The 24,993-nt window shown below is 46.5% G+C and overlaps 1 protein-coding gene across 2 annotated transcripts in view; it reads right to left on the reverse strand.

Moving 5' to 3' along the window:
* Positions 1–24,993, reverse strand: part of LOC134356998 (protein kinase C delta type-like) — a 101,812-nt gene that overhangs the window by 21,334 nt on the left and 55,485 nt on the right. For both annotated transcript variants that reach the window (XM_063068301.1, XM_063068300.1), the window contains 5 exons: positions 19,828–19,888; positions 8,362–8,521; positions 7,320–7,351; positions 6,861–6,946; positions 4,232–4,361 (listed from right to left, as the gene is read on the reverse strand). In XM_063068301.1, coding sequence (XP_062924371.1) covers positions 4,232–4,361; positions 6,861–6,946; positions 7,320–7,351; positions 8,362–8,521; positions 19,828–19,888 — 469 coding nt within the window. The remainder of the gene's footprint in view (positions 1–4,231; positions 4,362–6,860; positions 6,947–7,319; positions 7,352–8,361; positions 8,522–19,827; positions 19,889–24,993) is intronic.

A 24,993-nucleotide genomic window follows, 5' to 3' on the forward strand; every position in this document is an offset into this window, starting at 1 on the left:
AAAGGCGAATGGTATGCTGGCATTTATAGCGAGAGGATTCGAGTACAGGAGCAGGGAGGTACTACTGCAGTTGTACAAGGCCTTGGTGAGACCACACCTGGAGTATTGTGTGCAGTTTTGGTCCCCTAATCTGAGGAAAGACATCTTTGCCATAGAGGGAGTACAAAGAAGGTTCACCAGATTGATTCCTGGGATGGCAGGACTTTCATATGAAGAAAGACTGGATGAACTGGGCTTGTACTCGTTGGAATTTAGAAGATTGAGGGGGGATCTGATTGAAACGTATAAGATCCTAAAGGGATTGGACAGGCTAGATGCAGGAAGATTGTTCCCGATGTTGTGGAAGTCCAGAACGAGGGGTCACAGTTTGAGGATAGAGGGGAAGCCTTTTAGGACCGAGATTAGGAAAAACTTCTTCACACAGAGAGTGGTGAATCTGTGGAATTCTCTGCCACAGCAAACTGTTGAGGCCAGTTCATTGGCTATGTTTAAGAGGGAGTTAGATATGGCCCTTGTGGCTACAGGGATCAGGGGGTATGGAGGGAAGGCTGGTGCGGGGTTCTGAGTTGGATGATCAGCCATGATCATAATAAATGGCGGTGCAGGCTCGAAGGGCCGAATGGCCTACTCCTGCACCTATTTTCTATGTTTTCTATGAAACCATAGAAAGGGTGCAGAGGAGATTTACAAGGATGTTGCCTGGATTGGGGAGCATGCCTTATGAGAATAGGTTGAGTGAACTCTGCTTTTTCTCCTTGGAGCGACAGAGGATGAGAGGTGACCTGATAGAGGTGTACAAGATGATGAGAGGCATTGATCGTGTGGATAGTCAGAGGCTTTTTCCCAGGGCTGAAATTGTTGCCACAAGGACACAGGTTTAAGGTGCTGGGGGGTAGGTACAGAGGAGATGTCAGGGATTAAGTTTTTTTACTCAGAGTGGTGAGTGTGTGGAATGGGCTGCCGGCAATGGTGGTGGAGGTGGATACGATAGGGTCTTTTAAGAGACTTTTGGGTAGGTACATGGAGCTTAGAAAAATAGAGGGCTATGGGTAAGCTTAGTAATTTCTAAGGTAGGGACATGCTTGGCACAACTTTGTGGGCCGAAGGGCCTGTATTGTGCTGTAGGTTTTCTATGTTAGTATGTTTCTAACTCTAAAGTCTTAAGGCAGAAAAGTCACCAGATGGACTGCATCCCAGAGTCCTGAGAGAGGTTGCTGAAGAGGTAACAGATGCATTGGTCACGATCTTTCAAGAATCACTTGATTCTGGCATGGTCCTGGAGAACTGGAAAATTGCAAAAGTCACTCCACTCTTTCAAAAGGGAGGAAGGCAAAAGAAAGGAAATTATAGGTCAGTTAGCCTTACCTCAGAGGCTGGGAAAGTGTTGGAGTCTATTTTTAAGGATGAGGTTTTGAGGTCCTTGGAGACTAATGATAAAATAAGACAAAGTCAGCATGGTTTCTATAAAGGGAAATCTTGCCTGACAAAATCTGTCGGAGTTCTTTGAGGAAGTAATAACCAGGGTGGGCAAAGGCGAGGCAATGGATGCCATTTATTTGGATTTTCAGAAGGTGTTTGATAAGGTGCTACACATAAGGCTGCTGAACAAGATAAAATCCTATGGTGTTACAGTAAAGGTACTGGCATGGAGAGAGGAATGGCTGACAGGCAGGAAGCAGTGAATGGGAATAAAAGGGGCCTTTTCTGGATGGCTGCCGGTGACTGGTGGTGTTCCTCAGGGGTCAGTATTGGGACCACTGCTTTTCACATTGTTTGTCAATGATTTAGATAATGGAATTGATAGCTTTGTAGCAAAGGTTGCAAATGATACGAGGATAGGTGGAGGGGTAGGTAGTGCTGAGGAAGCAATGTGATTGAATCAGGACTCAGACAAATTGGAAGAATGGGCATAAAAGTGACAGATGGAATAAGGTGTTGGGAAATGTATAATGTATTTTGGTAAAAGGGACAATAGTGCAGACTATTATCTAAATGGGGAGAAAGTTCAAACATCAGAGGTGCAAAGAGATTTAGGAGTCCTCATGCAAGACTCCCAGAAGGTTAATTCACAGGTTGAGTCTGTGGTAAAGAAGGCAAATGCAATGCTGGCATTTATTTCAAAGGGAATAGAATATAAAAGCAAGGAGATAATGCTGAGGCTTTGTAAGACACTAGTCAGGCTGCACCTGGAGTATTGTCAACAGTTTTGATCCCCATATCTCAGAAAGGATGTGTTGTCATTGGAGAGAGTCCAGAGGAGGTTCATGATGATGACTCTGGGAATGAAGGGGTTAACATATGAAGAGTGTTTGGCAGCTTAGGGCCTGTACTCACTGGGATTTAGAAGAATATGGGGGTGGAAGATCTCATTGAAACCTACCAAATATTGAAAGGACTGGATAGGGTGGATGTGGAGAGGATATTTCCTATGGTGAGGGCATCCAGAACTAGAGGGCACAGCCTCAGAATCGAGGGGAAACCTTTTAGAACAGAGGTACAGAGGAATTTTTTTTTAGTTATAGAGTAGCGAAACTGTGGAATCCTCTGCCACAGACTGTAGTGGAGGCCAAGTCCATGGGTATATTTAAAGCGGAAGTTGATAGTTTTGTTATTGGTCACAGCACCAAAGGATATGGTGAGAAGGCAGGTGTACGAGGTTGAGTGGGAGTGGGATCCAGGATCTGCCATGATGGAATGGCGGAGCAGGCTTAAAGGGCTGAAAAGCCTAATTCTGCTCCCATGTCTTATGGTTCTTGGGAAACTGAAAGGTCCGAAGATAGATAAGCACACCATCTGGTCCAGGTGACATCCCAGAGTTCTGGAAGAGGTGGCTGAAGAGGTTGTGGAGGCATTCGTAATGATCTTCCAAGAATTACTAGATTCTGGAATGGTTCCAGAAGACTAGAAAATGGCAAATGTCACTCTGTTCTTCAAGAGGGAGTGAGGCAAAAGAAAGGAAATTATAGGCCAGTTAGTCTGATCTCAATGGTTAGGAAGATGTTGGAGTTGATTGTTAAGGACGAGGTCTCAGGGTACTTGGAGGCACATGATAAAATAGGCTGGAGTCAGCATGATGTCTGCAAGGGGTAAGCTTGCCTGACAGATCTGTTGGAATTCTTTGGAGAAATAACAAGGAGGACAAAGGAGAATCGGTGGATGTTCTGTACTTGGATTTCCAGAAGGCCTTTGACAAGGTGCTACACATGAGGCTGCTTAACAAGCTATGAGCCCGTGGTATGACAGGAAAGATTCTAGCATGGATAAAGCAGTGGCTGATTGGCAAGAGGCAAAGAGTGGGAATAAAGGGAGCCTCTTTTGGTTGGCTGCTGGTGACTAGTGATGCTCCACAGAGGTCCGATTTGGGACCGATTCTTTTTACATTATACGTCAATAATTGTGGATGATGGAATTGATGGCCTTGCTGCAAAGTTTGCAGACGATATGAAGTGGAGGGACAGGTAATTTTGAGGAACTAGAAGGACTGACAGATTAAGAGAATGGGCAAAGAAGTGACAGAAATACAGTGTTGGGAACTGGTTAATTTGCGAGTTCAGTCTATAATGAGGAAGGCAAATGCAATGTTAGCATTCATTTCAGGAAGACTAGAATATAAAAGCAAGGATTTAATGCTGAGGCCTCACTTGGAGTATTGTGAGCAGTTTACAGCCCCTTATCTAAGAAAGGATGAGCTGAAACTGGTCCCTGTTCAAAAGAGGTTCACGAAGATGACGACAGGATTGAGTGGCTTGTCATATGAAGAGCATTTGATGGCTCTGGGCCTGGATTCACTGGAATTCAGGAATATAAGGGGTGACCTCATTGAAACCTATTGAATGTTGAAAGGCCGTGATAGAGTGGATGTGGAGAGGATGTCTCCTATGGTGGGAGAGTCTAAGACTAGAGGACACAGCCGTAGAATGGGGGGGTGCCCTTTTAGAACGGAGGTGAGGAGCAACTTCTTTAAGGCAGGGAGTGGTGATTCTTGGAAATTCTTTGCCAATGGCAGATGTGGAAGCCCGGTCTTTATGGATATTTAAGGCAGAGGTTGATAGATTCAATTGGGCATGGCATGAAGGGATATGGGAGCTGAGAGGAGAAATGGATCAGCCATGATAAAATTGTGGAGCAGGCTAGATGGGTGAAACGGCCTAATTCTGCTCCTACATCTTACTACCTGGTAACCACGCACACACAAACATCATCTGCCCTTTGGTCCCAGCTGGGACATTACCTTCACACTTCAGTCCTTGCTTGACCAGACCCCACAGCAAGCTGCCACAGTGGTCACAGAACGTTGGACTCATGTAATTATAGACCCGAAACCTGTGCGGAACATCGATTTTGAAACGCTCCTTCTGGAACTGCAGAAATAGGACGAGAGAGAAAATTAACCACAGATACAGAACAGATGCACAGACGGAAAGATTGAGAGGCCTGTGAGAACATAAATATCAATAGCAGGCAAATGACATCGCCATCTATCAATGTCTTGTGCATCATTTCCCTCATCACCTTCTGCAGGAACAGCATCTCCTCTGATTTCAAGTATGTGGAAAGAGGAAGAAGAGTTGGCGAACTGGATGCTCTACGCTGGCATATCCAATCACATGCTCAACACCAGTTTCCCATTCACTCCCTTGTAATTCAAATATCTATCCACCTCTACCATAAATACATTCAATCACCCTACATCCATGCTCCTTTGGCCAATAAGACTAAAATTATATTTAAAATTTATTTATTTTAGTCTTTAATATAGTCATTGGGCCATACAGAGCCCATCAGCCCATCCAGTACTGGTCTATACTCATGTTGTTTATCAGCACTTGGTCATTAGCTTTACAGAACTTCTCAGATATCTCCTCCACCATTCACTCACCAGTCTTCATCTCAAATATCACCTCCACCATTCACTCACCAGTCTTTATCTCAAATATCTCCTCCACCATTCACTCACCAGAGTCTTCATCTCAGATATCACCTCCACCATTCACTCACCAGAGCCTTTCTCATCTCAAACTCCTTCTGAGTGAACAAACGTATCTTTGTATCCCATTGAAACCTCTTAGCCCAGACACTTCAGCTCTGGTGAAGAGTTTCACACTATCCACCCTCTCATCATTTTCGAAAGACGGTCAGGTCCCTGCTCATCTTTCTCTGCTCTAGGGTAGACAAACACACCCACACACATCTCCAGTTGTGGCCTGACCAATATTTCCATGAAATTGTACCTTGACCTCTCTACTGCAGTATTCTGTTCTTTTCAATAAAGGCAAGTGTTCCATCTACCCTCTTCACCACCTCTTGGAGAAGCTAGTCAGGTGTATCAGTATTACCGTGGAGTAAAGGGAATTACAGAGGCATGAGAGAGAACTGATTGGAAAAGAACACCTGCAGGGATAACTGCAGAGCAGCAATGCCAAAGAGGAACTACTACTACTATGTCGACTCAGGCCTAGGGGGCAAAAAGAGGAAGTTTTATAAAGGCAAAATGACACAACTGTGGTGAACAAGCGAAGTCAAAGCCAGAGGGGGTACATAATAGAGCAAAAATTAGTTAGAAGTTAAAAGACTGGGAACCTTTCAAGTACAACAGAATGAACTAAAAAGTCATTAAGATAAAGATGGAATACAAAAGGGACCGATTCTTTTTACATTATATATCAATGATTTAGATGCTGGAATTGATGGCTTTGTTGCAAAGTTTTGAGGAAGTAGAGAGGCTGCAGAAGGACTTAAGACTGATTAGGAGAATGGGCAAAGAAATGGCAGATGGAATACAGTGTCGGGAACTGCATGCTCATGCTCTTTGGTTGAAGAAATGGAAGGGGTGACTACTTTCTAAAAGAAGAAAAAATACAAAAATATGAGGTGCAAAGGGACTTGGGTGTCCTTGTCCAGGACTCCCTTCAAGTTATTTTGCATGTTAAACCTGTGGTGCAGAAGTCAAAGGCAATTTGAGCATTCATCTCAAGAAGACTTGAACATAAAAGCAAGGATGTAATGTTGAGACTTTATAAAGCACTGGTGAGGCCTCACTTGGAGTATTGTGAGCAGTTTATGACCCTCATCTTATAAAGGATATGCTGAATCTGGAGAAGGTTCAAAGGAAGTTCAGAAAATGATCCCAGGATTGAATGGTTTGTCATATGAAGAACGTTTGATGGCTCTGGGCCTGTATTCACTAGAATTCAGAAAAATGAGGGGTGTTCCCATTGAAACCTATTGAATGGTGAAAGGCCTTGATAGAGTGGATGTGAACAGGCTGTTTCCCATGATCGGAGTGTTTAAGACCAGAGGACACAGCCCGAGAAGGCAGGAGATTGGGGCTGAGAGGAAAAATGGATCGGACATGATGAGATGGGCAGAGTGACTACGACGGGCCAAATGGCCTAATTCTGCTCTTATTTCTTATGGTGTTCTGCAGTGTTGCCAGCTTCAGTGACCTTTGATGGTAATGGCAAGGTCCCTCTGCTCCTCGATTCTCCCCAAGACCAAGAATGAGTCCTGACAGTCAAGTACAAACAATCAACTCTATTAAAGGTGAGGAGGAGGGAGACATGAGCATTGTGTCTGTGGCCGTCGAACTGCTCGAGATGGGTGAGACAGGGAACGAGGACTATTTGAGGGAAGTGGGATGAGGTGTGGGGGCGTGACGTGGGCAGGATGTGAGGAGGCGCGATGGGGATGCTACCCCAGTACATGGAGCTCAGAAAAATAGAGGGCTATGGGTAACCCTAGGTAATTTCTAAAGTACATACATGTTGGGCACAGCATTGTGGGCCGAAGGGCCTGTATTGTGCTGTAGGTTTTCTGAGTTTCTATGTTTATGTTTCAAAGGTAGACAAGCCGTGGCTCACCATAGTGTCTCGGCTGTTTGTGGCCGTCCCTGTACATCGGCCGATGATCTTGTCGATACATTTCTTGTGAATTGCAGCATTACATTCTGAAACAAAACACAGAATTAGACAAAGGTGGTAGAGCAGGGGGGCAGGGCAGTGGGCAGTGGGGGTGGTGGCACAGCTCGGGGTCTGTCTGAGATCTGTTGAACAGTAGTAAGGATGGGCGGGGGGCGGAGACAGATGGAGGGAAGGGGCAAGGTACCACCAGACAATGAGCGGGCGGGCAGGCAGGCAGTGGGGGAGGGTAGACCCGGGGGTGGTCGGAGAGGGGGAGACCCGGGAGCAGGCAGGTGGGTGGTGGAGGAGGGGGAGACCACGGGGGGGGGGTAGAGGGGGAGACCCAGTGGTGGTCGGGCGTGCGGTGGGGGAGGGGGAGACCCAGCAGTGGAAAGGTGTATAGGAGGGGGATATACTCACGGCGACACTGGTACCCCTGCTTGTTCAGACCCCTGTGGAAGACAGTGCAGATTGAGCAAGGTGTGAAAGACACCCCCCCACCCCCCCTACACATCCTTCCATTGCCCTCTCCCTCAATCATCCCACTCATCAAATTCATATGCCCTCCTCATCCCTGGGGCAAATCCAAAGTTCCCAACCTGTGCCTGGCTCCATTCACCTTACCACAACCTCAGCCACAGGTCCCGCCACATTGCTGCCCAGGGTCACAGCTCTGGGATGGGTCTGCAGAACCACGATGCCCCGACTCCTGGACTTGGCTGGTCCTCATCCTGTCCGGTGGAGCAGTTTCATCACCCCTCTCTGACCAGCTTGTACTTGCAGAACTGAGGGCTGAATGTGGGAAGTGGGTCCCTCCACCTTGGGCAGGTCTCCGCTCAGTCCCCATCAGACCCTAACTCCAGTGTCACTGGGTAAATTACACGCCATCCAGCCCTGCCCCAGTGTCACTGGGTAAATTACACTCCATCCAGCCTTGCCTCGGTGTCACTGGGTAAATTACACGCCATCCAGCCTTGCCCCGGTGTCACTGGGTAAATTACACTCCATCCAGCCCTGCCTCGGTGTCACTGGGTAAATTACACTCCATCCAGCCTTGCCTCGGTGTCACTGGGTAAATTACACTCCATCCAGCCTTGCCTCGGTGTCACTGGGTAAATTACACTCCATCCAGCCTTGCCCCGGTGTCACTGGGTAAATTACACTCCATCCAGCCCTGCCCCGGTGTCACTGGGTAAATTACACTCCATCCAGCCTTGCCCCGGTGTCACTGGGTAAATTACACTCCATCCAGCCCTGCCCCGGTGTCACTGGGTAAATTACACTCCATCCAGCCTTGCCCCGGTGTCACTGGGTAAATTACACTCCATCCAGCCTTGCCCGCCCCATTGGGCAGAATGTCCCTGCACTCCCCCCCGCCCCCCAAGCTCTTGTCCTGACCCGTGGGGAGGAGCCCCCACAGACCCAGCCCTCCCCTCTTTCTGCCGACAGCCTACAGCCTTACCAGACAAAGTCCCGACACACAGAACAGAAGGTTGGTTGCCGGAAGAAGGTGGCGGTGAACTCGTGGTTCTTGATGTAGTGGATCTTGGCCTGCTTGAAGGCACCTCTCCTGCGGTTCAGAGTGACAGCTCCGTCTTCCTCCCGCACACCCTGGTGACAGTCTGCGGGAGCAGATCTGATCTGAGTCAGTGTCTCCAGGCACAACAGCAGAGGACGGACACTATCAGCGGTTATTGTGCTTTACGGAAGGACTAGACGCACCCCACCCCTATCTCCAGTGCTCTTCAACGACCTGCGGCCAGAAGAGCTAAGTGCACAGTTGGCCTGAGATCCCACCCACAGGGACACACAAACCCGTTCTTCAGACCCCACAGGTTCACCACACCATTCACCACGGCCTCCACTGATCCACGTCCACTCCGAATCCTCATCGGTGCCTGATGACCATCACCCACAATCCCTCGATCTGAGAATAGTTATCTCTCTCAAACTTAAATATATCTGGTATAAATACATCTCAACCTTAAATAAGGCCACTTGGACAGAAAACATCAGGGATTCACCTCCCTCTGAGAGAAGGAAATTCTACACATCTCAGTTTTAATTATGTTCCATTGTCTCACAGGGAAAAACTTCACTACATCTACTCTGTCAAATCTCCTTTGGGTCTCATATGTTGAAATAAAGTCATTTGTCTACCCTCCATGGAATATAAGCTCCAATTGTTCAAGGTCCCTTCAGCACCTTAACAGTAAAAATCCCAATATCCACCATCAGAAATCACTTCAGTTCCATTCCATTCCCACCACGTGACATCCACACACTGCAGAGGTCCGGAGACCATCAGCCCAGTTCCATTCTCACACTGGGCGGGGCGAGGGGGAGGAGGGAAATGGAGATATCTACCCCTTTGACACGCACACACACATAGAACTGGAGAATCTCTCCAGAGAAGGTTACAGGTTACTTGTCGAATCTTCACAACAGACTGACAGACATGGAAGAAAGGGACCTGGAGGACAGAGACAGTGCAGTATGGAGGGGCACTCTTCCGTCTGGACCAGATACCGCGGCAGCACGGCTGCCCGCATCTGGGAACCAGTGTAGTGCAGGACCCTGTTTCCAGTCCCACACACCCAACTGGGACATTCCTAGAACTCCACCCTCAGTCACAGTTTTAAATGCTTAACCTAAAAAGGCCGGTCACTCTGGTTTAACAACCTGTTATTTGGATCTGAAGACAGTCGTTACTGCAGCAACTTGTCACAGAGCCAGGAGGTGAGGCCAAGTGTAGCTCTGTGATTTGTTCCCCAGCTCCCTTCCTCCTACAGTCCGTTCATTGCCAATCAGCCAGGACCATGGGGCGTGATTACAAGCCCTGCAGTCGTCAGAACCAAGCTGCCTGAAATAACTCTTGTCATAACAGTGGCGAGCACAGAAGGACAGAAGAATGAGATAGCACAAGTGCACGTTACAACACAGCAACCCTGCTAAACTGCTCGCTTTAGTAACAATCCCATTCATTCACACCAGACTGGGAGAAAACTTCAGGCAGTAATTAGGAAGATGGAATTATCTTGACAAGCAGGATTAAGATAATTAGAAGCAGGTAGCCAAGGGAAGAGTCGGTACCTCTAGGGACCAAAGGGGTGAACTATTGTGGAGACAACGGGTACCAGCAGGATCCTAAATGAATACTTAACACATGGTAGGCTTGTGCAGAAGCACAGAACATGTGGGATCTAAAGTATGCTGGCAAACTGGATCTAAAATTGGCTTGTGATGTGAGGCAGGGGGTGATGGTGGAGGGGTGTTCTGCTGTCTGGAGGTCTGTAACCAAAGGTATTCTGTAGAGACCATTGCTGGGGCCTCTTGTTTGTCATATGTACAAGTGACATTGCTGAGACTGTAGATGCATGATTAGTTAAGTTTGTAGATAGAGAACTTTGCCTCAGCATACAGAGCAACATACAATGCCTGTAAAAACAGTGCATCTCCCCCTACCAGAACTTTTCATGTTTTATTGTTTTACAACATCAAATCACAGTGGAATTAATTTGGCTTTTTGACATGGATCAACAGAAAAAGACTTTCATGTCAATGTGAAAACAGATCTCTGCAAAGTCATCTAAATTAATTGCAAATATAAAACACAAAATAATTGATTGCATAAGTATTCACCCCCTTTTAATATGACAAACCAAATCATCACTGGTGCAGCCAACTGGTTTTAGAAGTCACAATTAGTTAAATGGAGATCACCTGTGTGCAGTCAAGGTGTTTCAATTCATTGTCATAAAATTACACCTGTATCTGGAAGGTCCAACTGCTGGCGAGTCAGTATCCTGGCATAAACTACACCATGAAGACAAAAGAATACTCCAAGCAACTCTGTGAAAAGGTTATTGAAAAGCACAGGTCAGGAGATGGATACAAGAAATTTTCCAAGTCACTAAATATCCCTTGGAGTACAGTTAAGTCAATTATCAAGAAATGGAAAGAATATGGCACAGCTGTAAATCTGCCCAGATCAGGTCATCCTCAAACACTGAGCGACCGTGCAAGAAGGGTACTAGTGAGGCAGGCCACCAAGAGACCGATGACAGCTCTGGAGGAGTTACAAGCTTCAGTGGCTGAGACGGGAGAGATGGCGCAAACTGGCGTTTCACCAGTCACAGCTTTATGGGAGAGTGGCAAAGAGAAAGTCACTGTTGAAAAACAAACTCACATGAAATCTTGGCTAGAGTTTGCCAGAAGTCACATGGGAGACTCTGAAGTCAGCTGGAAGAAGGTTTCATGGTCTGATGAAACCAAAATTAAACACTTTGGCCATCAGACTAAATGCTGTGTTTGCTGTAAGCCGAACACCACACATCATCAAAAGCACACCATCCCTACCCTGAAGCATGGTGGTGGCTGCATCATGCTGTGGGGATGCTTCACTGCAGCAGGCCCTGGAAGGCTTGTGAAGGTAGAGGGTAAAATGAATGCAGCAAAATACAGATAAATCCTGGAGGAAAACCTGATGCAGTCTGCAAGAGAACTGTGACACGGGAGATTTGTTTTCTAGCAAGATGATGACCCTGAGCATAAATCCAAAGCTACACAGAAATAGCTTAAAAACAACAACGTTAATGTCCTGGAGTGGCCAAATCAGAGTCCAGACTCAATCCAATTGGGAATTTGTCGCTGGACTTGAAAAGGGCTGTTCACTCACGATCCCCATGCAATCTGACAGAAATTGAGCAGTTTTGTAAAGAAGAATGGGGAAAAATTGCAATGTCCAGATGTGCAAAGCTAATAGAGACCTATCCACACAGACTCAAGTCTGTAATTGCTGCCAAAGGTGCATCTACTGAATACTAACTTTGAAGGGGGTGAAAACTTATGCAATTAATGGTGTTTTATTTTCGTAATTAATTTAGATCACTTTGTAGAGATCTGTTTTCACTTTGACATGAAAGTGTCTTTTTCTGTTGATCAGCGTCAAAAAAGCCAAACTAAATCCACTGTGATTCAATGTTGTAAAACAATACGAATCCTTCCAAGAGGATTGAATACTTTTTATAGGCACTGCAGGACAGTTAGAAAGTTGGTTGAAGGGCGGCAGATGGAGAAAAGGTGAGGGGTAACGCAGTCTGGAACATCAAATACTAACAGGAAACATAGTGAATGGCAGTCACCTCTGGTTTGTTGATATACAGATGGACCTTGGTGTCAATACAAGTTCATAGGTCCTTGAAAAAAACACAGATGGGCAGGACAGTGAAGAAGGCATTAAGTAAATTATGTTGCAGCCATCTAAAGCAGTGGCTGGGCCACACAGAGTATTGTTTATAGTCTGGAACCATAAAACAGGAATGATGTTGCCTTGAACGTAGGGCTACAGTTAGAAGATAGCTGGGATTTTCTCACTGGAACACAGAGGTTCAGGGATGACCTTAGAGGATTATAAAATTTTGAGGGCCTCAAACAGGGCAGATGGGGAATCTGAAACAGGCATAGCTTGAAGGTGAAATTTAAGGGGACAAGAATTTCCCGCAGAAAGTGCGATACACGAAATGAGCTGGCAGAGGCTGCTGGGGCAGTTAGACCATGCAAATTTAAAAGGCAGTTAGACACGTGATTGGAAATATGCTGTGGGAGACAAACTAATTGTAGGCAAATGGGATTGGCATAGGAAGACATCACAGTCAATATGGATGAAATGGGACAACGGACGTCTTTATGTGCATCATTCCATCACTTTACCATCTGGGTCAGGGTGCTGGGATAACAGTGATGGGGTCCGGGGCAGAATAGATGGGTTCATCATGCCATCTGGGTCAGGGCTTTGGGATTACCGTGATGGGTTCAGAGTGATGGGATAACAGCGTTGGGGTTCAGCATGTTATCTCGGTCATGGCGTTGGGACAACAGAGATTGTGTTCTCTGTGGGCGGGGCAACAGTGCCGGGGTTCATTATGCTAACTGGGTCAGGATGTTGGGCTCAGTGTGGAAATACTAAAGACAGTACTGGATCATCAGAAGTGTTATTCAGCCCGAGATTCAAAATCTTCCACTGGTTGGGTTTATTATCGACATGTGTACTAAGACAGGGCGGGAAGATTTTGTTTACATGCCGTCCAGGAAGTTCATTGCACGTGCAAGTACATTGAGTTAGTGGAAAGGAGACCCGAGTGCAGAATAAAGTATTGCGGTTACAGAGAGAGTGCAGTGCAGATGGACAAATAAAGTGGAAGGGCCAGGAGGAGGTAGATTGCGAGATCAAGAGTTAATCCCTTAATGAATGAAAGGTCTGTTCAACTATTGAGTCCAGTGGTACATGTGGTCAGCCTCTTGCATTTCAAAGTGAAGATGTCCAGGATGGATGGGTATCTGATTTTACCCCCTGCTTTGTAGAGTACCAGAGGGACCGGTTGCACCTGACCTGGAGCGAAACCAATATCCTGGTTGTGAAGTTTGCTGATGCTACTCGGGAGATTTCAAATTAGTCTTGCGAGGGGTTGGGAACTGGAGACCCAGGTCAATAAGGGAAGAATCAGATTAGAAGGTAGATGTCAGGGAAGGAAGTGAAAAGCAAAAATTGAAATAACATGTAAGATGGGTCAGATAGTTTAAAGTGTGTATATTTAAAGATTAAGAGTATTATGAGTAAGCGTGATGAATTTCAAGCATGGATCAGTATATGGAACTATGATGTTGTGGCCATTGTTGAAACTTTATCAAGAGAAGGGCAGAAGTGGGTGATTAATGTACCAGGTTTTCAAAGTTTTAGAAAAGACAGAGGAGGAGGTAAACGAGGGGGTGAAGTTGCACTCGTGATCAGGGGCAATATCACAGCTGCATTCAGGGGGAGACATAATGAAGGGGTCAGACACCAAGTCCATTTAACCTCAAGACCACAAGGTATAGGAGCAGAATTAAGCAATGTGGCCCATCGAGTCTGCTCTGCTATTTCATCATCACTGATCCAATTTTCCTCTCTGCCCCAATCTTCTGCCTTCTCCCCGTATCCCTTCATGCCCTGACCAATCAAGAATTTATCAACCTCAGCCATAAATAGATGAAACTTTGGAATAGGAAAGGTGAAATCACAATGATAGCCACTGGGACATTGAGGAACAGATACGTAACCAGATTAAGGGAACGTGTAAAAATAATAGCATTGTCGTCATGGGAGACTTCAACTTCTTAGATCAAGGATTTTAAGTGGGGCAGAATTTGTTCAGTGTATCCAGGAAGGTTTCTTAAATCATTATGTGGATGGTCCAATGAGAGGAGGAGCTGTACTGTACCTGGTGTTGGGTAATGAGCCTCAGATAACTGACCTTTCACAACTCTATCTTTCAGGATAGCTATAGGTTGGGATAGGAATGGTCCTTGTGTTAAATTGGAGTATGGCAAATTACCAGGGAATTAGGCAGAAACTGAGTAGCATTAAATTGGGGACATCTTTTCTCTGGCAAGTCCACATCAAGGTGTTTAAAGATCAATTGCACAGAGTACAGGAAAGGTATCCAGGGATGGAAAGATAAGAGAACCTTGGATGTCAAGAGAGGGGATGAATTTAGTCAAGAAAAAAAAGGAAACATATGTAAAGCTTTTGAAGTCAGAATCAAACGAAGCACGAGTATAAAGAAGCCAGAAAAGAACTAAAGAAAATTAGGAAAGCCAGGAGGGGCCGTGAAAAGTCCTTGGCAAGTTGGATTGCAATGAATCCCAAGGCATTCCATATGTACATCACAAATAAGAGGATAACTAGGGAGAGTGCAGGACCACTTGAGGATAAAGAGGGGAATATTTGCTAGGATGTGGAGAATGTGAGTCAGGTACTTAATGAGTGCTTTGCTTCAGTATTTACCAAAGAAAGGGTTATTGAGGAACAGGAGATCAGTGCTATGTGTATAAATATGTTCGGACATTTAGATCAAGGAGATGGTGGTGTTGGGCCTCCTAATGAGTATTGAGGTGGATGTTCCCAAGTCCTGATGGGATTTACCCCAGGTTATTGAAGGAGGCAAGAGACAAGATTACTGGGCCCTTGACCAGTGTCAATGTGTCCTCTCCAGCCACAGGCAAGATCCCGAAGGACTGGTGAGCGGTTAATGTTGTACCTGTACTTAAGAGGGGAACAAGGGAAAATCATGGGAACTATAGAGTGGTGAATCTCACATCAGTTGTAGGGAAATTGCTGCAGAAAATGCATAGGGATAAGATGTATGAGCATTTGGAAACCCATGGCCTAATAAGGCAGAGCCAGCATGGCTTTGTGCAGGGCAGGTCGTGCCTTACCAACTTGATTGAGTTTTTTGACAAGGCGATGAGAGAGATTGATGAGGGTAGGGCAGTGGATGTTGTCTGCATGGATTTTAGTAAGGCATTTGACAAAGTCCATCATGGGAGGTTAATCCAGAAGATTGAGCAGCATGGGGTCTGCAGTGAATTAGCTGCTTGGATTCAGACTGGCTTGTGCACTGAAGACAGAGGGGAGTGATTGAAGGGACTTGTTCAAGTTGGAGCTCTGTAATTAGTGGAGTTCCGCAGGGATCAGTGTCAGGACCTCTGGTGTTTGTAAAATACATAAATGACCTGGATGAAAATGTAGATAGGATAGTAAATTTGCGGATGATACCAAGATTGGAGGAATTATGAATAGTGTTGAAGACTGGCAAAGAATATAGATTATTTGCAGATATGGGCTGAAAAATGGCAGATGGAGTTTAACCCAGATAAATATGAGGTGTTGCACCTCGGTAGGGCAAGTGTTAGGAGACAGAACACAGTTAAGCGCAAGATCCTTAATAGTATTACTGATCCGAAAGGTCCTGGGATCCAAGTTCATCGCTCCATGAAAGCGGCTACACAGGTTGATAAGGTGGTTAAGGCGGCTTATGGAATGCTTACTTTGGTTAGCTGAGGTGCTGAGTTCAGTAGTTAGGAGGTTATGTTGCAACTTTATAAAACTCTAGTTGGGCCTCATCTGGAGTATTGCGTACAGTTCTGGTCACCGTATTATCGAAGGGGTGTTGAGGCATGGAGAGGGTGCAGAGAAGGTTTACCAGGATGCTAAAGCCCATGGTATACAGGGTTTTAGGCATCTGTTAGTCTCGTGAGAGCACGGATTTGTGCCTTGGAAAGTTTCCAGGGTGCAGGCCTGGGCAAGGTTGTATGGAAGACCAGCAGTTGCCCATGCTGCAAGTCTCTCCTCTCCACACCACTGACGTTGTCCAAGGGATAGGCATTAGGACCCATACAGCTTGGCACCGGTGTCGTCACAGAGCAATGTGTGGTTAATTGCCTTGCTCAAGGACACAACACATTGCCTCAGCCAAGGCTCAAACTAGCAACCTTCAAATCACTAGAGGAACGCCTTAACCCCTTGGCCACGCGCCAACACAGGGTAAACAGGAAGGGAGCCAATACATTCTCCTGTGGGGCCCCAGTGTTGCTTATAGCCATGTCTGATACACAGCTTTGAACCTGTGATCTGCCAGTCAGAGGTGAAGCAGGACCAGACTCTCTATGGTCGTTGTGATGTGTGAGGTCAGGGCCTCTGGACAGTAGTCATTCTTGGGTACTTTGGGATAAATACATTTGCATCCAAATCATGGGCTTTGACCCTGGACGCTCCACAACCCACTGGTCCCCGCCCCAAATGACTTGATTCCTTGTTTCCCCCTTTCCTGCCTAATAACCAATGCTGAATCCACACCACTACATTATCCCCAATATGACGTGCTCTCATTTTGTTTAAGAATCTCATGTTACCTATGAAAGGGCTTCTTCACCATATTAACTGGTTTGTCTTTATCTATTCCACTAATTACAATCTCATAAAACTTGTAACAGACATGTCAAACATGATGTCCCTTTCATAAATTAATGATGACCCTGCCCAATCCAGTTAATACTTTCCAAGTGCCCTGTTACTACATGGAGCAAACTGCCTGTTCTACAGATCCCTGCTTTCACCAGTCATGGGGTCACACTTCAGCCTTTCAAAGTGTGGGAGCCATTGTTATCTGATGGGAAATGTGGAAGATAACAACAGACCCATTTCATCGTTCTGGGCTTTATCTGACTCCCAGTTCCATTACCTGCTCCAATTTCTGTCAGCGACTTCTCACTCCAGACCGTCAGGCCTTCAAAATTTCCATTTGGTTTTCTGTGTCTTCTTTTGTGAAGGCAGGCATGAATAACTTGTTTAATTTCTTATTCTTCAATAAGACGTATTCAGCTCAGCCTGCAAGGAACTATTTTTAAACTGTAATCTTTTCTTTCAGATCAATCTATTGAACCTCTTATGCCTTGCTTCTTGCTAGCCTACTCTCACATTCTGCGTTTGCTCTCCTCTACTGTGGAATTATTGATTGGTACATTTCCCGCTCATCGGACTGGAAGCCAGAGAACGGAGTGGACTATACCTGAGCAAACAGTCACTTCCCCTTGGCCATCAGTCACGGGGCATTGAGCAATAGCAAAGAGGGGTGAGGAGGACTCCACTATATAACCTTCCAACTAGAAGCAGACCAGCTACAGCGAGTTAGAACATAAAACTGAAGCAGAATAATAGATGGCCTTTAGAAAGCAGACATTGTCGAGATCCATTCTGTGAAGAAAAGACGAGGGAAACAGAGCCGGGCTCATCAACTGAGCTGGAAATCGAGAAGGTGATGAAAGAAACTGAACAGACGATGTATGCCACCTGTGTAACGTGGCTGAGCATCAGCTTGAATAGAGTAAACCGAGAGGTGATAAGAGGAAAAGAGAGCAAAAGAAATTTCAGAAGTCTTCTGCCAATTTGTACATACAAGCAGGTCTTATCAGCACAACTGGGACAGATTACAGATTAAGATGTTCTGTAGTGAATAAGGGAGCAATTTTATTTTCAATATTTAGAACATTACAGCACAGTAGAGGCCATTTGGCCCACAATGTTGTGCTGACCCTTTAACCTATTCTCAAATAACTCTTCTCTCCTACATAACCCTCCATTTTCCTGTCATCCATGTGCCTATCTAAAGGTCTCTTAAAGGTCCCTAATGTATCTGCCTCTACCACCACCCCAGGAGCATATCCCATGCACCCACCCCTCTGTGTGTAAAGAACTCGCCTCTGACATACCTCTTGTATTTTTGTACAATTACCTTAAAATTATGCCCCTTTCTATTAGCCATTTCCACCCTGGGAAAAAGTCTCTGGCTGTCTACTTGATCTATGCCTCTTAGCAACATACACTGTGCACCTCTCTCTCAACTCTCCTCTCATCTTCCTTCACTCCAAAGAGAAAAACCCGAGCTCACTCAACCTTTCCTCACAAAACATGCATGCTAGTCCAGGCAGCATCCTGGTATACAGCATCTCCTCCTCACCCTCTCTAAAGCTTCCACATCCTTCCTATAATGAGGTGACCAGACCTGAACACACTACTCAAAGTGTGGTCTAACCAGAGTTTAACAGCGCTCAATATTACCTTTTAGTATTTATTTCATTTTCTTCGCGTAATTTTCAATTGCGATAGTAAACTAGTCTGCAGCCCAGCTGTTGCTCAGGTCGTTAATTTAACCTGTCCTGTTCAGTTACTTAAGTCAGAACTTATGGTACCTTAAAATAAATCTCAAAAGCTGGGGGGGTAGCTAATGCTGTGCCTTTATCGTGCTGCAAGGACAAGCCAGAGAACACGAGGCTGACATCAGTGGTGGGGAAGTTACTGGAGGGGATTCAGAGGGACAGCATCCACCTGCATTTGGAAAAGTGCAGACTGATCAGGGATAGTCAGCGTGGCTTTGTGTTGGGAGGTCAAATCTCATGAATTTGAGTTGTTTTTTGAAGAGGTGACCAAGGGGATTGACAAGTATAGGGAAATAGATGTTGTTTAGTAGGTTTTTCACAAGGTCCCACATAGTAGGCTGGTCTGGAGGGTTAGATCAAGGGTGTGGTGTGAGTTGAATTCTGTGATGGGCGGTACGCCGCAGGGATCAACGCTGGATTCCTTGTTCTTTCATCATCTGCATCAATAACTTGTTTAACTTGACATGTAAGTTTGCAGATATCACTGTCGTGGACAGTAAAGATGATTGTCAGATTACAACAGAACATAGATCAATTGGGAAAATGAGCTAAGGAACAGCAGGTGGAAGTTAACTTGGACAGTACGAGGTGTTGCACCTTAGTCAGGTAAACCAAGGCCCTCGAGAGGAATGCAGAACAGCACGTCTGCTAAGAACCAGGAAATTCTGTTACACTTTACAAAGTTCTGTTTAGGCTTCACTTAGGTGTTCAGCTCTGGTCATCCCATATGGGAGGTACGTGGTGGCTTTGGAGAGGGTGCTGAAGAGGTTTCCAGGATGCTGCCTAGCTTGGTGGTTATGTGCTGTGAGGAGAGGTTCGAAGAGCTAGTATTGTTCTCTAGAGTGATGGAGACTGTGTGGAGATTTGATAGGAGTTTATAAAATTATGCAAGGCACAAATAGAATGGACAGCCAACTTCTTTTTCCCAGAATCGAAATGTCTAGTACAAGAAGGTGGGGGGCGGGGGGAGAATACAAGGGAGATGTGCGAGGCAAGCTCTTTCCCCCACATTGAGTGGTAGGTGCCTGGAATGTGCTGGAAACAGACAGCATTGGGGCACTTTAAAAAAACTATGAAAATGCTGACAAGGTGAATTTGCGGGGAAGAGGTATTAGATTAATTCGAAATTATTGGCTTAGTCAGTCTGGTCTGTTCTGTGCTAAAGCAGGACTGATTCACACCACAGTTTCATCATGCCGATAACCTGTTAGTTTAGCAGCATCTGTGGAGCCAAAGGAATGGTCGATCTACTGGGGCTCCATGATCCAAGTTCACTCCAAGACCAGGAGGCATCTGGTGTAGATTCACGCTGACTACGTGAGGAAAAAGTTCATTATTGCATAGTTCAGCAAAAGGCACACTTCACCGCTCTGGCCAAGTCGCAGAACCTTACCTGTGTCTTCCAGGAATAACTGCACTGCCATCAGCACTTTGCCTTGAGGCTGGAGGTCCAACTGCAGAAAGAGGAACTCCAATAAATATTGTAACTGCTCCTCACGCACCCAGCTGAAAGCCCCACCTCTGGTCACACATGTGCTCCTGGGCAATGCATCACCCAAACTCGAGAATCAGAGGCAACAAATTTGCTGGAGGAACTCAATGCACTGAGGCCACTTTAATAATGTCTCTTCCCTCAGTTCCCATGAGTTCCCCCTCACCCACATAGCATTCAGTCTTCAGAACAACATTCAACACATCACCTCCTTCCACAATGAGCTCTCCCTGGGCAGGGAAACAGAGGAGATTTCAATACAGAGGGATAATCGACAGCCCGGGCCCCCGGCAGCTGCAAGTGGCAGCAGAGCCTCCCCCGTTACTCGGCCTGACCCGGTGCGTCCGATGACGTAACCAGCCGATCGATCCCCGCGGGACGCGTCCACCAGCCTCAAAGAGCTGACAACAACACACTGAATCGAGGGAAACCTGGAAAGATGCATTATTTACCGAGGAAGCGTGGGAAAAGAGCTGGGCTGCTGGTCAGATTGAAGCTGAGGGGCTTCAGGGTCCCTGTGCCCACCATCCTACTAGCTAATGTGCAAGCCATAGAGAACAAGGTGGATGATCTTACAGGGAGACTCATCTACTGGAGGGAGATTCAGAACTGCTGTGTATTCTGTTTCACCAAGACCTGGCTCTCCCCTGCCACCGCCGACTGTGCCATCCAACCGGAGGGATTTTTGATCCATTGGATGGACCGCACGGTGTCTTCGGGCAAGACGAGGGGAGGTGGTGCCTGCCTACTGATCAACACTGTGTGGTGCTCGGACACAGTGGCACTGACAAGCTCCTGCAGCCCGGACCTGGAACACCTGTCGGTGAAGTGTCGTCCCTACTATCTGCCACGGGAATTCACCTCGGTCATACTGACAACGGTCTGCATTCCCCCCCAGGCGGACGTGGAGCGTGCTCTGAACATACTGTATGCCAACATCAGTGAACTTGAGACCAGGTATCCAGAGGCTTTGCTCATTACAGCCGGGGACTTTAACCAGGCCAACCTCAGAAAGGTGCTGCCAAAGTTATACCAACATGTCTCCTGCCCCACTAGAGGCCCGAATATACTTGACCACTGCTACACAGCAGTCAAGGATGCCTACTATTCCATCCCACGACCTCACTTCGGAAAATCAGACCATCAGGCCGTACTCCTCCCGGCTTACAAACAGAAACTGAAGCGGGAGGTCACGGTGTCAAAAGTAGTGTCGCGTTGGACGGAGGAAATGGATGAGGTCCTCCGTGACTGCTTTGAATGACTTGGCAGCTAACCTCGATGAGTATGCCTCAGCTGTCACAGACTTTATTTGGAAATGCACGGAGGACTGTGTGTCTCGCAAGACGATCCGGGTATTCCCTAACCGGAAACCTTGGATGAATTATGAGGTCAAGTCCCTTTTAAAGGCTAGAGCTGCGGCTTTTAGGTCCGGGGATACCAGTCGCTACACGGAATCCAGGCGTGAACTCCGGAAAGCTATTAAGGGCGCCAGGAGGCAATATCGAGCCAAGTTGGAAGCCCAGGCTAACCAGAAGGATGCCAGTAGACTATGGCAGGGTCTAAATGAGATCACTGGGTGCAAAGAAAAGGCTGGGAATATCAATAACTGTGGTGCTTCTCTTCCTGACGAACTTAACGTATTCTACACAAGATTCGAACAGAAGAGGAGCGTCCCGCTCCCTCCGGATGAACCGGAGCTGGTGGCATCGAGATTCATCGTCACCGAGGAGGATGTTAGACGGCCTTCCTGAAGATAAATCCAAGGAAGGCGACGGGCCCAGATGGCGTCCCAGGACAGGTTCTCCGGGCCTGTGCAAGCGAGCTAGCTGGAGTGTTTGCTGACATCTTCAACTGCTCCTTGCTTCAGTCTAAGATCCCCTCGTGTTTTAAGAAGGCAACAATAATCCCGGTGCCAAAGAAGAGCAAGGTGGCATGCCTGAATGACTATCGACCTGAGACTCTGACATCAATTGCTATGAAGTGCTTCGAGAGGTTGGTTATGGCACACATCACCACAGCCTACTGGTCAACCTCGACGCTTTGCAATTCGCCTACCGGAGCAACAGGTCAACGGCAGATGCCATCTCTCCGGCCCTACATTCCTCCTTAGAACACCTGGAGAATAAAGATGCATACGTAAGGCTCCTTTTCATTGACTACAGCTCTGCCTTTAATACCATCGTTGCAAATAAACTGATTCCTAAGCTCCAGAACCTGGGCCTTAGCACTCAGATCTGCAGCTGGATCTTCAACTTCCTCACAGACAGGACCCAGGCTGTAAAAATAGGGGACAAGCTCTCCTCTACAATCACTCTGAGCACCGGTGCCCCACAAGGCTGTGTACTCAGCCCCCTGCTGTACTCACTGTACACCCATGATTGTGTAGCCAAGTTTCCAGCAAACTCAATACATAATTTTGCTGATGACACAACAATTATAGGCCGGATCTCAGGTAATGATGAGTTTGAGTACAGAGAGGAAATTAAGAACCTGGTGGCATGGTGCGAAGACAGTAACCTATCCCTCAACGTCAGCAAGACGAAGGAATTGGTTGTTGACTTCAGAAGGAGTAGCGGACCGCACAACCCAATTTACATCGGTGGTGCACAAGTGGAACAGGTCAAAAGCTTTAAGTTCCTTGGGGTCAATATCACAAATGACCTGACTTGGTCCAACCAAGCAGAGTCCACTGCCAAGAAGGCCCACTAGCGCCTTTACTTCCTGAGAAAGCTAAAGAAATTAGGCCGGTCCCCTAAAAACCTCACTAATTTTTATAGATGCGCCGTAGAAAGCATTCTTCTAGGGTGCATCACAACCTGGTATGGAAGTTGTCCTGTCCAAGACTGGAAGAAGCTGCAGAAGATCGTGAACACGGCGCAGCACATCACACAAACCAATCTTCCGTCCGTGGACTCACTTTACACTGCACGCTGTCAGAGCAGTGCTGCCAGGATAATCAAGGACACGACCCACCCAGCCAACACACTTTTCGTCCCTCTTCCCTCCGGGAGAAGGTTCAGGAGCTTGAAGACTCGTACGGCCAGATTTGGGAACAGCTTCTTTCCGACTGTGATAAGACTGCTGAGCGGATCCTGACCCGGATCTGGGCCGTACCCTCCAAATATCCAGACCTGCCTCTCGGTTTTTTTTTTTGCATGACCTTACTTTCCATTTTTCTATTTTCTATTTATGATTTATAATTTAAATGTTTAATATTCACTAATTTTTACTATTTTAATATTTAATATTTGTAATCCAGGGAGCAGGAAGCGCAGAATCAAATATCGCTGTGATGATTTACGTTCTAGTATCAATTGTTTGGCATCGATAAAGTATAAAGTAAAGTAATCTGTAGCGCCTTCCAGAACTCGGAGGGAGCTCACTAGCACATCTTCAAGAGGTGGGGCATGCTCAAAAGAGTTGTTCTGGACTCCGTCTGTCAACTGAGAGTTGGTGACCTTTCCCTCAGCTCTGCACCAGGCAGGGAGGGGAGGTACCATGTGAGTGGAAGTGGAAACATGGAACAAATCTAAGCATCTTCCGATGTGTCCCTGCACACTGAGAGGCAAATACAACCTCTCCTCACCCAACAATACCACTGTTATTGGCAGAATCTCAGATGGTGACGAGGATGTGTACAGGAGTGAGGTACATTGAGTGATGTCACCTCAGGAAGGGGCAATTGATTCAAAAGATTCAAAAAACTTTATTGTCATTCTCTGCAGGGCAGAATGAGACAGCGTTCCTCGGGGCAGTGCAATCATTACATAACAAACGCAACACTAAATAATAAACATTACAATAAATAGTAAAACACAACAGCCACATGTCAGTTAAATCAGTTATAAGTGTCCAGTGGAAGTTAAAAATGTCCAAAGCAGAGTCAGGTAGAGCAGCTATTTAGCAGTCTGACTGCCTGTGGGAGGAAGCTGTTTAGTAGCCTTGTGGTTTTAGTTTTGATGCTCCTGTAACGTTTGCCTGATGGCAGAAGAACAAACAGTTCATGGAGAGGGAGTGAGGGGTCTTTAATGATGTACCGTGTCTTCTGGAGGCATCGACTCTGAAAGAGGTCTTGGACAGAAGGTAGGGAGACCCCAATAACCTCCTCTGCTCCCCTAACCACCCTCTGCAAGGCTTTTTTGTCGACAGCACTGCAGCTGGAGTACCAGGTTGTGATGCAAAAGGTCAGCATACTCTCAACCACGCCTCTGTAGAATGTAGTTAAGATGTTAGTGGGGAGTGATGCTTGTTTAAGCTTCCTCAGAAAGTGCAATCTCTGCTGGGCCCGTTTCACAATCCCAGTGGTGCTCCTGGACCAGGTGAGATTGTCCGAGGTCTGCACCCCAAGGAACTTGATGTTTTCCACTCTCTGCACTGTGGAGCTGCTGATGCCGAGGGTTGTGTGCTCAGGCTGAGATCATCTGAAATTGACGATCATCTCCTCGGTTTTGGTGACATTAAGCATCACGTTGTTATCCCTGCACCAGCTCTCTAGGTGTTTGACCTCCTCCCTGTACATTGTTTCATCACTTTTGCTGATGAGCCCCACCACTGTGGTATCATCAGCAAATTTAATGATCAGGTTCTCCTTGAATCTGGCTGCAGTCATGTGTTAGCAGTGTAAACAGCAATGGGCTAAGCACACAGCCTGGTGGGGATCCAGCGCTCAGTGTGAACACTGAACGGGAAGAACACACAGGTCAGCAGTGGAAAGGGTGAGCAATCTCGAGGTCAAACGTCTCAATGATCTGTCCTGGGCCCAAAACATTGAATGACTCACGAAGCCGGCTTACCAGTGGCTAGACCTCATTACAAGTTTTGAGAGATTTACTATATCACCAAAGACTAGCAAATTTCTACAAAGGTGCGGTGGAAAGCTCCAATGTGCAGGATGAAAAGAGGCTCCAGAGGGTGCAGACACAGCCAGCTCCATCATCACAGCAAGCTTCCCCACCATCGAGGGCATCTTCAAAAGGCGATGTCTCAGGAGGGCAGCACGATTCATTCAGGACCCCCACCATCCAGAACGTGCCTCTTCTCATTACTACCAACAAGGAGGAAGGCACA

This window comes from Mobula hypostoma, chromosome 15 (assembly GCF_963921235.1).
Source record: "Mobula hypostoma chromosome 15, sMobHyp1.1, whole genome shotgun sequence".
In the NCBI taxonomy this organism is placed as follows: Eukaryota; Metazoa; Chordata; class Chondrichthyes; order Myliobatiformes; family Myliobatidae; genus Mobula; species Mobula hypostoma.